This window comes from Ranitomeya imitator, chromosome 2, assembly GCF_032444005.1.
Source record: "Ranitomeya imitator isolate aRanImi1 chromosome 2, aRanImi1.pri, whole genome shotgun sequence".
In the NCBI taxonomy this organism is placed as follows: Eukaryota; Metazoa; Chordata; class Amphibia; order Anura; family Dendrobatidae; genus Ranitomeya; species Ranitomeya imitator.
In genome coordinates, this window is record NC_091283.1 from 812901851 (window position 1) to 812916775 (window position 14925).

Below are 14925 nucleotides of genomic sequence, written 5' to 3' on the forward strand. Positions count from 1 at the left end.
GTTTTACATGGAGCTAACAACCAGCGAGAACGATAAGTCGCCGTTACGTCACTGGATCGCTCCTGCATCGTTCTGGTGTTGCTGTGTTTGACGTCTCTACAGCGACCTAAACAGCGACGCTGCAGCAATCGGCTCATTGTCTATATCGCTGCAGCGTCGCTGAGTGTGACGGTACCTTAAGTTTTCCAGTGGGTGATTCGGAAGGAAAGGTCTCTCTTCTGGCTCAGACTGTAGGCTATTGCTGCAGACTGGAGAATCGGGGGACACGGGCAGAGGAGCGGTGGGCTTGTGGTAATTGAGTATCTGTTCTCCATTTTAATTTTTTAAACCAGAATGGGCACACTTTTATTTTAATGTGGTGGGCGACGACTCCTTTTTTTAGGTGTTAAAAATGTCATACCATTTTACCGATGTACAGACTGTGCAACTCCTGTAGGTGGCGGATTATCCTGCTGCATCTGACGTAGAGCTGACAGCACCTGGATGTGTAGGCTCACTCTCACCATCCTCCCAGCCAGTGTCCAGCCCAGAGAGATTGGAGGAGGATGGCGGACAGCAGATCAGAGTGTGAAGAGGACAAAGGGGAGCAGCCAATTCCTCAGGGAGGGCAGATCGCACACTAAGGCCCTGATTCATCAAAAACATTGACGCCAGAATTGCAAAATGTTTACATAATGCAGAGGTGCTCAAAAATGTAGAAACTTTTGGCAGTTTCATCCTGCTTCATCAAAATGGGCAAAACAGGGGTGTGATGCCGCAGCTCCTTGCGGCAGAAATATTACTCCAGTCCCTGAATTCAATAAACCATATGTGCGTGGGTTTTCATATTAACATTTGTTCCCAATAATTGTGCTGCAGTGTTCACACATGGCTTTTTTTGCAGCTTTATTTTTCCTGTGGAAAAGAAGCTGTGATTACAGTACTATAGCAAAAGCTGAGATATCAGAAGTCTTGTGCGCACACAGCCCCCCAACCCCCGGCTGAATTTGAGCACTGCAGTATTTCATTTCTTTCAGCATTTTTTCACTCTGTGCAGAGTAACTGCAGCATTACATGTGTGCTGTGTTTTTAGTGAATAAATGTAACTTTTTATTAATATGTACTGTGGACAAATCACACATAATCTGCCTGCAAAAAACGCAGCCCAACCCCCACCACTGCTATTTTGGCTGTTAACATGTTGTGTTTTTCTGTGCAAATTTTCAGCTGTGTTCTACCATAGCAGCAAAGTCTAGGAGATATCAGAAATCTCATGCACTCAGCTTGGGTTTTTGTCTTCAGTATTTTGTGCAATACCTTTTTTGAGTTTTGCAGAATACAGCATGTCACTTCTTCCTTCAGCTTTTTTTTCTGCGTTTTTCACCTATTGAAAGCAATGGGTGGTGCAAAAAACACTGCAAAAATCAGGTGTCCGTCTTTGGTACAAAAAAAAAATTAATTTGTTTTGCCGTGATTTGACAGCAAATATGCAGATGATCTCTTACTGTGTGTATGTATGTATGTATATAGGTGTGTGTGTGTGTGTGTATGTATATACCCCCTCCAGCCGTTATAAACTAAAAGAGCCACCTTGTGCAGCAGTAATGGTGCATTCTAATAAGGTGGCTCTTTTAGTTTTTGGTGCAGTTATTGCCAAAATAAAGCGTTTTATAATTTCGCCAAAATACCTTTCTTTAGACAGGGAGGCAGGTCCTCACCCCCACTGCTGGAAACGCCACACTGCCGTCACTCAAATCTTCTGGGGCGCCGGGTGCCGCCCCTCCGCGCTGTTTTCCCATGAAATCCGGTGCCTGCGCTGTTTAGTACTGGCCGCACAGGCGCAGTCTGCAAGACTCCATGTGAGGTCAGACGGCCAGAGCTCACGGCGCCTGCACCAGCCAGTACAAAACAGCGCAGGCGCCGGATTTCATGGGAAAACAGAAGATGTGAGTGACGGCATTGTGGTGTTTACAGCAGGGGGGTTAAGACCTGCCTCCCTGTCTAAAGAAAGGTATTTTGGCGAAATTATACGACGCTTTTTTTTTTGGCAATAACTGCACCAAAAACTAAAAGAGCCACCTTGTCAGAATGCAGCATTACTGCTGCACAAGGTGGCTCTTTTAGTTTATAACGGCTGGAGGGGGTGACAGAGGCCCTTTAAGAGACTACTGCAAAATGTTCAGTTTGTCTGATTTTTCTCGTTATAGGTATATTTTTGAGTAAAAAGTAAATTGTTCTTTTATTCTATAAACTACTGACAACATGTCTCCGAATTTTCAAGCAATACATTTTGTATTTCTTTTCTGAAAATGAGAAATTGTCAAAGTAACAAAAAAAATGCATTGCTTGGAGACTTGAAATAATGCAAAAAAAAACAAGTTCATAATCATTTAGAAACAACAATATTAATGTTTTAACTTAGGAAGAGTTCAGGAATCAATATTTTGTGGAATAACCATGATTTTTAATCACCGCTTTCGTGCGTCTTGGCATGCTTTCCACCAGTCTTTCACACTGCTTCTGGTACAATAATGTAAGCAGTTCTTTGTTTGATGGCTTGTGACTATCCATCTTCCTCTTGGTTACAGTCCAGAGGTTTTCAGTGGGGTTCAGGCCTGGAGATTGGGCTGCCCATGACAGGAATTTGATGTGGTGGTCCTTCATCCACACCTTGATTGACCTAGCTGTGTGGCATGGCGCATTGTCCTGCTGTAAGAACCAGTCCTCAGAGTTGGGGAACATTGCCTGAGCAGAAGGAATCAAATGTTTTTCCAGGATAACCTTGTATGCGGCCTGATTCATACGTCCTTCGCAAAGAGCAACCTGCCCAATTCCAGCCTTGCTGAAGCATCCCCAGGTTATCACCGATCCCCCACCAAATTTCACAGTGGGTGCAAGACACTGTGACTTGTATGCCTCTCCAGGTCTCCGTCTAATCATTAGAAGACCAGGTGTCGGGCAAAGCTGAAAATTAGACTCATCAGAGAAGATTACTCCAGTCCTCTATGGTCCAACCCTTATGGGCTTTGGCAAACTTCAGCCTGGCTCTCCTTTGCTTCTCATTGATGAAAGGCTTTTTCTAGCTTTACATGACATGAGCCCTGCCTCTAGGAGCCTGTTACAAACTGTTCTCGCCGTGCACTTCACCCCAGCTGCCATTTGCCATTCCTTCTGTAGGTCACTTGATGTCATCCTGCGGTTGCTGAGTGACATTTGAATAAGATTACTGTCATCCCGGTCAGGGCAGAGTTGTTTTTGCCGGTCTGCAGCTTTGTTGTCCCCAATGTCTGCTGCTTGGCCTCGTTGTAATGGACTTCCGTTTTAGAAATTTTAAGGATGGGGGCAACATGACGCTCACTGTATCCCTGTGCTAGTAAAGCCAGAATTGAGCCCTTCTTTTTTTTTCACTCAAGACTTTTTTTCTTTTCAACTCCTTTGGCATGGTTAAGGATGTGTGCACACGTTGCGGTTTTTCCCGATTTAAAAACGCTATAAAAAAACGCATACAATAAGCATCCCATCATTTAGAATTAATTCCGCATGTTTTGTGCATCGCGGTAAAAACCACAGCATGTTCATTAATTTTGCGTTTTTTTGCGGATTTCCCACTACAAAATGCATTGGGAAATGTCCGGGAAAAATGCGGCAAAACCGCATGCAGATTTCGTGCGGATTTCTTGCAGAAAATGTCTGGTTTTTCTCACGAATTTTCTGCGAGAAGTCCTGAACTTGTGCACATAGCCTAAAAGTTATTTCTTCATTCTGATTACTTTTCCGATATTACTAGCACTTGTTTGGCCATCCAGCTTGTCCTATTGCAAGAGGATTGTGAACACCACAACAGGGTTTTTTTTGTTTTTTTTTACTTTCCTTCCTTAAATATTTGGTTCAGGTGGTCACCTAATCAGAAGCACATTAAAGGGAACCTGTCACCCCGTTTTTTCAGATTGAGCTATAAATACTGTTAAATAGGGCCTGTGCTGTGCGTTACTATAGTGTATGTAGTGTACCCTGATTCCCCATGTATGCTGAGAAATACATTACCAAAGTCGCCGTTTTCGCCTGTCAATCAGGCTGGTCTGGTCAGGTGGGCGTGTTCACAGCGCTCTTTTCTTCTCCAGCTTTCCGTTGGTGGCGTAGTGGTGTGCGCATGTCCAAGGTCCGAATTCCCTGCGCCCACGTGAAGACACAGCGCGCGATCTGCGCTGTAATCCCTTGCATCGGTGGGGGCGGCCATCTTCCTGGGGCCGTGCGTGCGCAGATGGAGTGCTCTGCTGCACGGGGCTTCAGGAAAATGGCCGCGGGATGCCGCGCGTGCGCATTAGAGATCGCGGCGGCCATTTTTCCAAAGCCGAGTTTGCATCTCGGCTTTGGAAAAATGGCCGCCGCGATCTCTAATGCGCACGCGCGGCATCCCGCGGCCATTTTCCTGAAGCCCCGTGCAGCAGAGCACTCCATCTGCGCACGCACGGCCCCAGGAATATGGCCGCCCCCACCGATGCAAGGGATTACAGCGCAGATCGCGCGCTGTGTCTTCACGTGGGCGCAGGGAATTCGGACCTTGGACATGCGCACACCACTACGCCACCAACGGAAAGCTGGAGAAGAAAAGAGCGCTGTGAACACGCCCACCTGACCAGACCAGCCTGATTGACAGGCGAAAACGGCGACTTTGGTAATGTATTTCTCAGCATACATGGGGAATCAGGGTACACTACATACACTATAGTAACGCACAGCGCAGGCCCTATTTAACAGTATTTATATCTCAATCTCAAAAAACGGGGTGACAGGTTCCCTTTAAGTAGAATGAGGTGTACTCTGGCTGGAATTCAGCTGACACTGGAATGGAATGTTGGAATGTGTGTATGTGTATATAATAATAAAAAAAAAATTTATATATATATTTTTAATAATAATAATAATAATAAAAAATATATATATAGAGATATCTATCTATATATCTATCTATATATCTATCTATATATCTATCTATATATCTATCTATATATCTATCTATATATCTATCTATCTATATATCTATCTATATATTACAGTTAGGGCCAGAAATATTTGGATAGTGACACAATTTTCGCGAGTTGGGCTCTGCATGCCACCACATTGGATTTGAAATGAAACCTCTACAACAGAATTCAAGTGCAGATTGTAACATTTAATTTGAAGGGTTGAACAAAAATATCTGATAGAAAATGTAGGAATTGTACACATTTCTTTACAAACACTCCACATTTTAGGAGGTCAAAAGTAATTGGACAAATAAACATAACCCAAACAAAATATTTTTATTTTCAATATTTTGTTGCAAATCCTTTGGAGGCAATCACTGCCTTAAGTCTGGAACCCATGGACATCACCAAACGCTGGGTTTCCTCCTTAATGCTTTGCCAGGCCTTTACAGCCGCAGCCTTCAGGTCTTGCTTGTTTGTGGGTCTTTCCGTCTTAAGTCTGGATTTCAGCAAGTGAAATGCATGCTCAATTGGGTTTAGATCTGGAGATTGACTTGGCCATTGCAGAATGTTCCACTTTTTGGCACTCATGAACTCCTGGGTAGCTTTGGCTGTATGCTTGGGGTCATTGTCCATCTGTACTATGAAGTGCCGTCCAATCAACTTTGCAGCATTTGGCTGAATCTGGGCTGAAAGTATATCCCGGTACACTTCAGAATTCATCCGGCTACTCTTGTCTGCTCTTATGTCATCAATAAACACAAGTGACCCAGTGCCATTGAAAGCCATGCATGCCCATGCCATCACGTTGCCTCCACCATGTTTTACAGAGGATGTGGTGTGCCTTGGATCATGTGCCGTTCCCTTTCTTCTCCAAACTTTTTTCTTCCCATCATTCTGGTACAGGTTGATCTTTGTCTCATCTGTCCATAGAATACTTTTCCAGAACTGAGCTGGCTTCTTGAGGTGTTTTTCTGCAAATTTAACTCTGGCCTGTCTATTTTTGGTATTGATGAATGGTTTGCATCTAGATGTGAACCCTTTGTATTTACTGTCATGGAGTCTTCTCTTTACTGTTGACTTAGAGACAGATACACCTACTTCACTGAGAGTGTTCTGGACTTCAGTTGATGTTGTGAACGGGTTCTTCTTCACCAAATTAAGTATGCGGCGATCATCCACCACTGTTGTCATCCGTGGACGCCCAGGCCTTTTTGAGTTCCCAAGCTCACCAGTCAATTCCTTTTTTTCTCAGAATGTACCCAACTGTTGATTTTGCTACTCCAAGCATGTCTGCTATCTCTCTGATGGATTTTTTTCTTTTTTTTCAGCCTCAGGATGTTCTGCTTCACCTCAATTGAGAGTTCCTTTGACCGCATGTTGTTTGCTCACAGCAACAGCTTCCAAATGCAAAACCACACACCTGGAATCCACCCCTGACCTTTTAACTACTTAATTGATTACAGGTTAACGAGGGAGACGCCTTCAGAGTTAATTGCAGCCCTTAGAGTCCATTGTCCAATTACTTTTGGTCCCTTGAAAAAGAGGACGCTATGCATTAGAGCTATGATTCCTAAACCCTTTCTCCGATTTGGATGTGGAAACTATCATATTGCAGCTGGGAGTGTGCACTTTCAGCCCATATTATATATATAATTGTATTTCTGAACATGTTTTTGTAAACAGCTAAAATAACAAAACTTGTGTCACTGTCCAAATACTTCTGGCCCTAACTGTGTATGTATGTATATATGTGTGTATATATATATATATATATATATATATATATATATATATATATATATATATATATATATATATATATATATATATATATATATATATATATATATATATATATATATATATTTAATTTTTCTTAAAGGGGTATTCCCATCTCCAAGATCCTATCCCAATATATAGTATGTGTAGTAATGAAAAAAACTATACTATATTTCTGATTTGAGGTATTTGCTAATATTATTACACCTGCTACATACTGGGGTGGAATCTTGTAGATGGGAATACCCCATTTAACGCGATAACAAATGTACAAAATATAAATAAGTAAAAAATGTCTGTCTAGGCATCTATAATGTTTAAAGGGAACTTGTCGTGTTGAAAATGTTATTTGATCTGTATGCTGGATGTTATATATTAATGCGCATTTTTGTTTCCATAAGTCCTTTTTTTTTTTTTTTTTTTTATTCATTGAAATCCCTTGTGCTTCTATGAATAAGTCCAGTGGGCGGTGATATGCAGAAATTGAGTCTTCCCTGTATGACTGCATTCAGACTGTCATTCAGTATTAGGACCGCCCACTGGACTCTTATTTTATTCATTGAATTCCCTGGTGTTTATAGAAAGTCCAGTGTGAGGTCCTTTTTAGTGATTGACAGTCTGCATGCAGTCATACAGGGAAGAGGGTCAGTCACTAGTGGGACTGCCCACTGGACTCGTATACAGTCTGTATGCAGTCACTAGTGGGACCGCCCACTGGACTCGTATACAGTCTGCATGCAGTCATACAGGGAAGAGGGTCAGTCACTAGTGGACCGCCCACTGGACTCGTATACAGTCTGCATGCAGTCATACAGGGAAGAGGGTCAGTCACTAGTGGACCGCCCACTGGACTCGTATACAGTCTGCATGCAGTCATACAGGGAAGAGGGTCATTCACTAGTGGGACCGCCCGCTGGACTTGTATACAGTCTGCATGCAGTCACTAGTGGGACCGCCCACTGGACTCGTATACAGTCTGCATGCAGTCATACAGGGAAGAGGGTCATTCACTAGTGGACCGCCCACTGGACTCGTATACAGTCTGCATGCAGTCACTAGTGGACCGCCCACTGGACTCGTATACAGTCTGCATGCAGTCATACAGGGAAGAGGGTCAGTCACTAGTAGGACCGCCCACTGGACTCGTATACAGTCTGCAGGCAGTCATACAGGGAAGAGGGTCAGTCACTAGTAGGACCGCCCACTGGACTCGTATACAGTCTGCATGCAGTCATACAGGGAAGAGGGTCAGTCACTAGTAGGACCGCCCACTGGACTCGTATACAGTCTGCATGCAGTCACACTGGACTCGTATACAAACATCAGGGCTTTTAATGAACACAATACAAGTTGTAGTGAATCTTTTCCAGGCCTCTGATGCATCATCTGCTCCGCTTCTCCTCTGCCGTGCTCTTCACAGATCAGGCTGCATGTATGTGGCAGGTTCCCTTTAAGGAAACTAGTGATCTATGGCTGTTGCCTCCAGTCTTGACTTCTATTCTTGTTCTCCTCATGTAATTGGACTGTTGTTGTTGTTTTTTTTTTTTTTATTCTCACCACTCCTGTTTTACTGGAGGGTGCGGATTACGGCACGGACGCCTGTGTACAAGTACACGATGACATACTACATCAGAATCCAATAATCTGTTCTCGGCCTGTCACTCTCGGCCTATTTCTGGCCAAAAATAAATCTTGAGCGGTGAGTTTTTCCACGGCTGGAGATTCCTTTGCTGTGGTTTACGATAATCCTACAGCTGGGGGCTGACGGTGATCATGTGCGGGTAGTGATGTGGAGGGAGGGTCCCAGGCTGCCCCCTTTTATGTCACCGTGAACGTTCCCCCTGGAGGACACTTGTAGTATTGCACCTCTCGTGTTCAGCTATGTAATACATGAATATGCAGAGTCCGCCAGAGCTGGTGGGATGTCACCTCTCTAGTTCATGCAGTGGGTGGGGGTCCTAACAATGACATTTCTCCAATTACTGGGGGTGGGCAGGGGGGGATCCATATTACCCAAGTGATGATTTAGGATTATAAAAAGAATTCCCCGAGCCCTCCGTCTGTGCCCGCTCTGCCCTGTGCCCCAGTTGGCCGCCTAGATATTTACGTGCGTGGACTTTGCTCCGGTGGAGCTGCGATCTGTAATGTTTGGGCTCGGTGCGGCCTCACAGACACGTTATTTAGTCTATTGTTCCGGAGTTTGGAATAGTTGTGGGAAATGCTTCTAAATAAAGTAAAGCTGTGCAGAGAAGGAATTCAAGAGTCTGAGATGGAAGTTCAGTTTTTTTTTTGCTTTCTTTGTTTTCCAGCTGGAGGTGTAAAATGCACTAGAAATCTGATGTGCGTCATGCTGTGTCCATGGTCTTTATAGTCCTCTTCCTCTTGGTTTTTTAGCGACAATTCCGTAATGTGTCCAGAGCAGTTGTCAGATCTTGCCTGGCTTTATAAAGGGCATCGGTGCTAGGGGAGGGAAGAAAACGGGTAAGGATGCCGAAAAGCCGTCCATGGAAGTCTGTCTAAGACTGCATTCACTTGTTGCTCCATTGCTTCCTCCCCTGCCCAGGAGCTGGGGTACGACCATGTCCCTGTACGGTTATACAGTACACAGCAGGGGCACATTAATAAGATTATCTCAGCACAGGAACATTTTATTTAAACACATCCAATTGTGGAAATCATTATTTCAATATCTAGTGCTTAAAATGAACTTTATTCACGGGGGAAAATCCCTTTAATTTACAGGGTTTTTTTTTTAGTAATGAGGAATGTGAGAGAGCGCTCCCTGGGTGTGTTGGGGGACACTCGCTTGGCAACGGGATTAAAGCACACAGGCACGGTTTCTCACATAAACAGTATATTCCGGTTTATTTAGACTCATAAATCGCTTAACGTAAAGTCCATTACATCACATTTTATACGACTTTGGCATGTTGTGACGGAGTTGGACTTCTCACTTCGTCCAGTTTCCATGGGTGACCGCACAGTTCATAAACATCCATGGAACATCATGGGCACTAACAGTCTGTTCCACTGGCAGATACTTGTTTGCCGATAACCCCCTTTATCTGGACTTACCTTGCAGGAGCTGCTGCTCCACATGCTGACTCCTGTCAGCCCCCTCTCCTGGGGAAAGCTGCCTTACTTGGATCACCATCCTTGTGACCAGGGCACTCCCGACAGTCCAGACCCGCAGAAGGAACAGTAGCTTCCCCAACGCAATGCCGTCACTGACTCTGCACATACGGCCTCTCCATGTGCTATTCAGGAAGTCCACTCCTTGGACCTTCCAACACACAGGCCTTCAGGTCCATGGCCTCACCATGTGCTTTCCAGGAATCCGAACCTACTCCCAGAATCTTCCAACACAGGCCATCCAGGATCTTACACTCTGACCATTCAGGTCTATACACTCTGAACATGTGACCCAAACCATGGTCACATTATGTACCTGTAACCACCTTCATAGGTGGAAGGTGTGTGTGGTTAGTCCCACCCAGCTCTCCAACTAACCCTGTAAGCCCCACTGATAACTAAACAAACAATTGTAGAACTACAAGTCCCAGAACAACAACATTTTGGGCTTACAGCGCAGAGGACAACCTCTGTCTCTGCGACACGTATCAGCCATTCACAATGACGCCACTGTCTCACAGGAATTATACATGAAGGATCTGGGGTCGTTAGTACTTTTTGCATTTACCATAGAGTCCAACACCCCACCGAAGACGATGGATAGATTGGAGACGGACTCCTGAGCTCTAATCTGTGCCGTAATTGTAGAACAGGGGTGACAAATCTTTTTTTTTTTTTTTTTTTATGCCAAGGGCCATTTGGATATTTATACCATCCTTCGGGGGCCGTGCAAACTCCGCCGACACAGTACATCCTGACTCTGGCACTGGTGTCAGGACGTAATCTTTCATTGCATGCCCTTCAGTGTTCAGTAGTGAGCACTGCCCGTGTGTGCTAACAGAGCAAGAAGAAATTAATGAGCTGGTGGCAATCAAAATACACATCCCTGCCTGAGAATCCGCCCAGAGGCCTGATAAAAGGTCATCGAGGGCCGTAAATAGCCCTGGGGCCTGAGGTTCCCCACCCCTGTTGTAGATACTTGAAGAAATCAGAGTTACACAGATTAAAGGTCTGTTTTTAAATACTCAAATGTGCAGAAATAACCCTGTAAGTATCTCAATCCCTTGCCTTTCATTCCTCCAAACCTTACTATTCCCTCCGACGGGTTATTCTAGATGGGGGTGTACTTGGAATTTGCTCCCACTTATCTCATGCCCACCAGATTTAAGGACAAGATTTGAAGTCTGGAAGCATCTGGGCCGGTACCTAAGCCTCCATGAGTCTAGTAATTTTACTAAATTACCTCCCTACCCACCAAGAAATGTTAGCCCTGTAGTACCCCCCCCCCCCCGTACTTCCTCCAAAGCCCACTGTCATGGGGTTACCGTGATAGTGTGGAGCCAGAAGACCGCAGCATCTGATTGCTCCTACTCTGGCACTGAGAAGAATTATTCCCTGTTCCGCCAGAAGGAATAATCAGCCATGATGGAAATATCTGTGCTCACAGCTGAGCTCGTTTAGCCACTCCTTTCCCCTTTATAATCTGGGCTCTGATGCAAATCCTTGTCAGAGCTAGCATTTGTTGCATGACCAATGGAGGGAGCAGAGTTCTTATGAGAAGGAAAGTTGGTGGAGTTATTAGTGACTGTTGCTTGGTTTGTATGTGTGGTAATTCCCTATCTTTCTCTATTTTGGTTTATTCCCCTACCTCCACACCCCTGTGCATTCCTATGTTATGTGATGGAATATTTTGTATGCCTGGAGTATTGCTAACCCTTGTTTTGTGTTGCCTTGTTTGTCGGGTCTTTGTACTACGGTGCACAGTAGCGCCCCTCTTCCCTCGGTAGGGGAAGAGAACAGAAGGAAGGCAAGGCGGAGGCCCCGGCATCTTCACCTTCAGAAGTATCCTGGGGAATAGGGTGAGCTACGGCACCCCCTAGTGTAGTGTTAGGAACAGGGAAGAGAATTCCCCCCCCCCCCCCCCCATGCTTCAACTTTATTTCTGGATCTAGTTACAAATGGGGGGATATAATCTTTGGTCTCTTAGAATGTGTGTGTATTATATGTATATTTGCTGCGATATGTAGAATTGTTGTCAAATCATGGCACAAACAATGCATTTTTTTTTCATGCAATGGCAAAAAATAGCCGCCTCCCCCTCTTACTCCAACATCCAAACGAGTCGGATTCTAAGAAAAATATTTATTTATTTTTTTGTTTTGTTTGTGCGACCAAAGTAACCAAACTGTTTATTTCGATTTTCTCCCTTTTTCTCCTCCGTTACTAACTCTCTTTGCCTTTCTCTCTTTCAGCTTCCTGACAGACACCATTGTCCAACCCTGGGAGTGTCACCATGACGGAGCATGGCATAAAGTGGGCTTGCGAATATTGTACCTACGAGAATTGGCCGTCTGCTATCAAGTGCACAATGTGTCGTGCCCAGAGACCCAGTGGTGCTATCATCACAGAAGAACCATTCAAAAGTAGCGCCCCTAATGTGGGTACTATAGAAAGGAGCGGGGGAAGTCCACTGATTTGCCCTGACTCCAGCGCCAGACCACGTGTGAAAACCTCATTTAGCATGGAGAACAGCAGTAAGTGGTCCTGCCACTTGTGCACCTACCTGAACTGGCCCAGGGCCATCCGATGCACGCAGTGTCTGTCCCAGCGCAGGACACGTAGCCCGACAGAATCTCCACAATCCTCAGGATCAGGCTTGCGATCCGTTCCCGGCCCCATTGACCCGTGTGAGGAATATAACGACCGCAATAAACTGAACATTAAAGGTCAGCACTGGACTTGTTCTGCTTGTACGTACGAGAACGGTGCCAAGGCCAAAAAGTGTGTTGTATGCGACCATCCTTCCCCCAACAACATAGACTCCATAGAGCTAGCAGACACGGACGAGGCTTCCTCTCTTATTAATGAGCAAGACCGGGCTCGCTGGAGAAGCGGCTGCAGCAGCGGCAACGGCCAGCGTTGCTCACCACCCATGTCCAAGAGAGATTCCGAGATGGATTTTCAAAGGATCGAGCTAGCGGGGGCGGTGGGCAGCAAGGATGAGCTGGAACTGGATCTCAAGAAGTTGAAGCAAATTAAAAACCGAATGAGGAAGACGGACTGGCTGTTCTTGAATGCATGTGTGGGTAAGTGAAGATGGCGGGATTTCACAGTAAAGTGTGAACCATATCATTGACTCGTGCCTAGAAAGGGTTACAGAGTACCCCATGGTTCTGCTTTTTTACCATTAGCCCCTTAAGGAACGCCTGTCTGTTATTAGGTGGCCCTTACTACAGTTCCGGGTCTTTATAGCCCTTTAGTGGTATCTCTTGCCCCCTCTATATAGACAGCCTAACTCCTGCTCTGACAGCATCCAATAGTGGGACCTCTGAGTCCTTCTCCATCGCCAAGTGACATGATTCAAGAGTACTCCCCATTTTTTATCTGGAAACTGGGAGGAAATGCTTGTTTGGCTGCAGCTCCCTATGACTGGCTATAATGCTGGCTTTATGCAACATGTTCCGAGAGCAGGACTGAGGGGCAATCGTTCGATTTCTTTTTTCCAGCCTCAGTGTTATGGTTGATAGAGCATTATAATCTCTATATATGAGGAGTGATGCCTGTCTGTGCTGTACATGCAGTGATCTATATACGGGGAGTGCTGCCTGTCTCTGTTGTACATGCAGTGTTCTATATACGGGGAGTGCCGCCTGTCTGTGCTGTACCTGCAGTGTTCTATATACGGGGAGTGCTGCCTGTATGTGCTGTACATGCAGTGTTCTATATACGGGGAGTGCCGCCTGTCTGTGCTGTACCTGCAGTGTTCTATATACGGAGAGTGCTGCCTGTCTCTGTTGTAGATGCAGTGTTCTATATACGGGGAGTGCTGCCTGTCTGTGCTGTACATGCAGTGATCTATATACGGGGAGTGCCGCCTGTCTGTGCTGTACATGCAGTGGTGTATATACGGGGAGTGCCGCCGGTCTCTACTGTACGTGCAGTGATCTATATACGGGGAGTGCCGCCTGTCTGTGCTGTACCTGCAGTGTTCTATATACGGGGGGCGCTGCCTGTCTCTACTGTACGTGCAGTGTTCTATATACGGGGAGTGCCGCCTGTCTGTGCTGTACCTGCAGTGTTCTATATACGGGAGGCGCTGCCTGTCTCTACTGTACGTGCAGTGTTCTATATGTTCTATATACGGGGAGTGCCGCCTGTCTGTGCTGTACATGCAGTGTTCTATATACGGGGAGTGCCGCCTGTCACTGCTATACGTGCAGTGGTGTATATATGGGGAAGGCCGCCTGTCTGTGCTGTACGTGCAGTGGTGTATATACTGGGGGCGCCGCCTGTCTGTGCTGTACGTGCAGTGATCTATATACGGGGAGTGCCGCCTGTCTGTGCTGTGCGTGCAGTGTTCTATATACGGGGAGTGCCGCCTGTCTCTGCTGTGCGTGCAGTGTTCTATATACGGGGAGTGCCGCCTGTCTGTGCTGTGCGTGCAGTGATCTATATACGGGGAGTGCCGCCTGTCTCTGCTGTACGTGCAGTGTTCTATATACAGGGAGTGCCGCCTGTCTGTGCTGTACATTCAGTGTTCTATATACGGGGAGTGCCGCCTGTCTCTGCTGTACATGCAGTGTTCTCTATAATATTATTATTATTTATTTATATAGCACCATTAATTCCATGGTGCTGTACATGAGAAAGGGGTTACATACAGAGTTATAGGTATCGTTTACAGTAAACAGGTTTACAATGACAGACTGGTACAGAGGGGAGAGGACCCTGTCCTTGCAGACTTACATTCTATGGAATGTGGGGAGTGCCGCCTGTCTCTGCTGTACGTGCAGTGGTGTATATACGGGGAGTGCTGCCTGTCTGTGCTGCACGTGCAGTGTTCTATATACGGGGAGTGCCGCCTGTCTGTGCTGTACGTGCAGTGTTCTATATACGGGGAGTGCCGCCTGTCTGTGCTGTACGTGCAGTGTTCTATATACGGGGAGTGCCGCCTGTCTGTGCTGTACGTGCTGTGTTCTATATACGGGGAGTGCCGCCTGTCTGTGCTGTACGTGCAGTGTTCTATATACGGGGAGTGCCGCCTGTCTGTGCTATACGTGCAGTG

At 45.7% G+C, this 14925-nt stretch overlaps 1 protein-coding gene across 2 annotated transcripts in view; it reads left to right on the forward strand.

Moving 5' to 3' along the window:
* Positions 1 to 14925, forward strand: part of ZRANB1 (zinc finger RANBP2-type containing 1) — a 55239-nt gene that overhangs the window by 24503 nt on the left and 15811 nt on the right. For both annotated transcript variants that reach the window (XM_069753883.1, XM_069753884.1), the window contains exon 2: positions 12113 to 12946. In XM_069753883.1, coding sequence (XP_069609984.1) covers positions 12154 to 12946 — 793 coding nt within the window. In that variant the 5' untranslated portion in view covers positions 12113 to 12153. The remainder of the gene's footprint in view (positions 1 to 12112; positions 12947 to 14925) is intronic.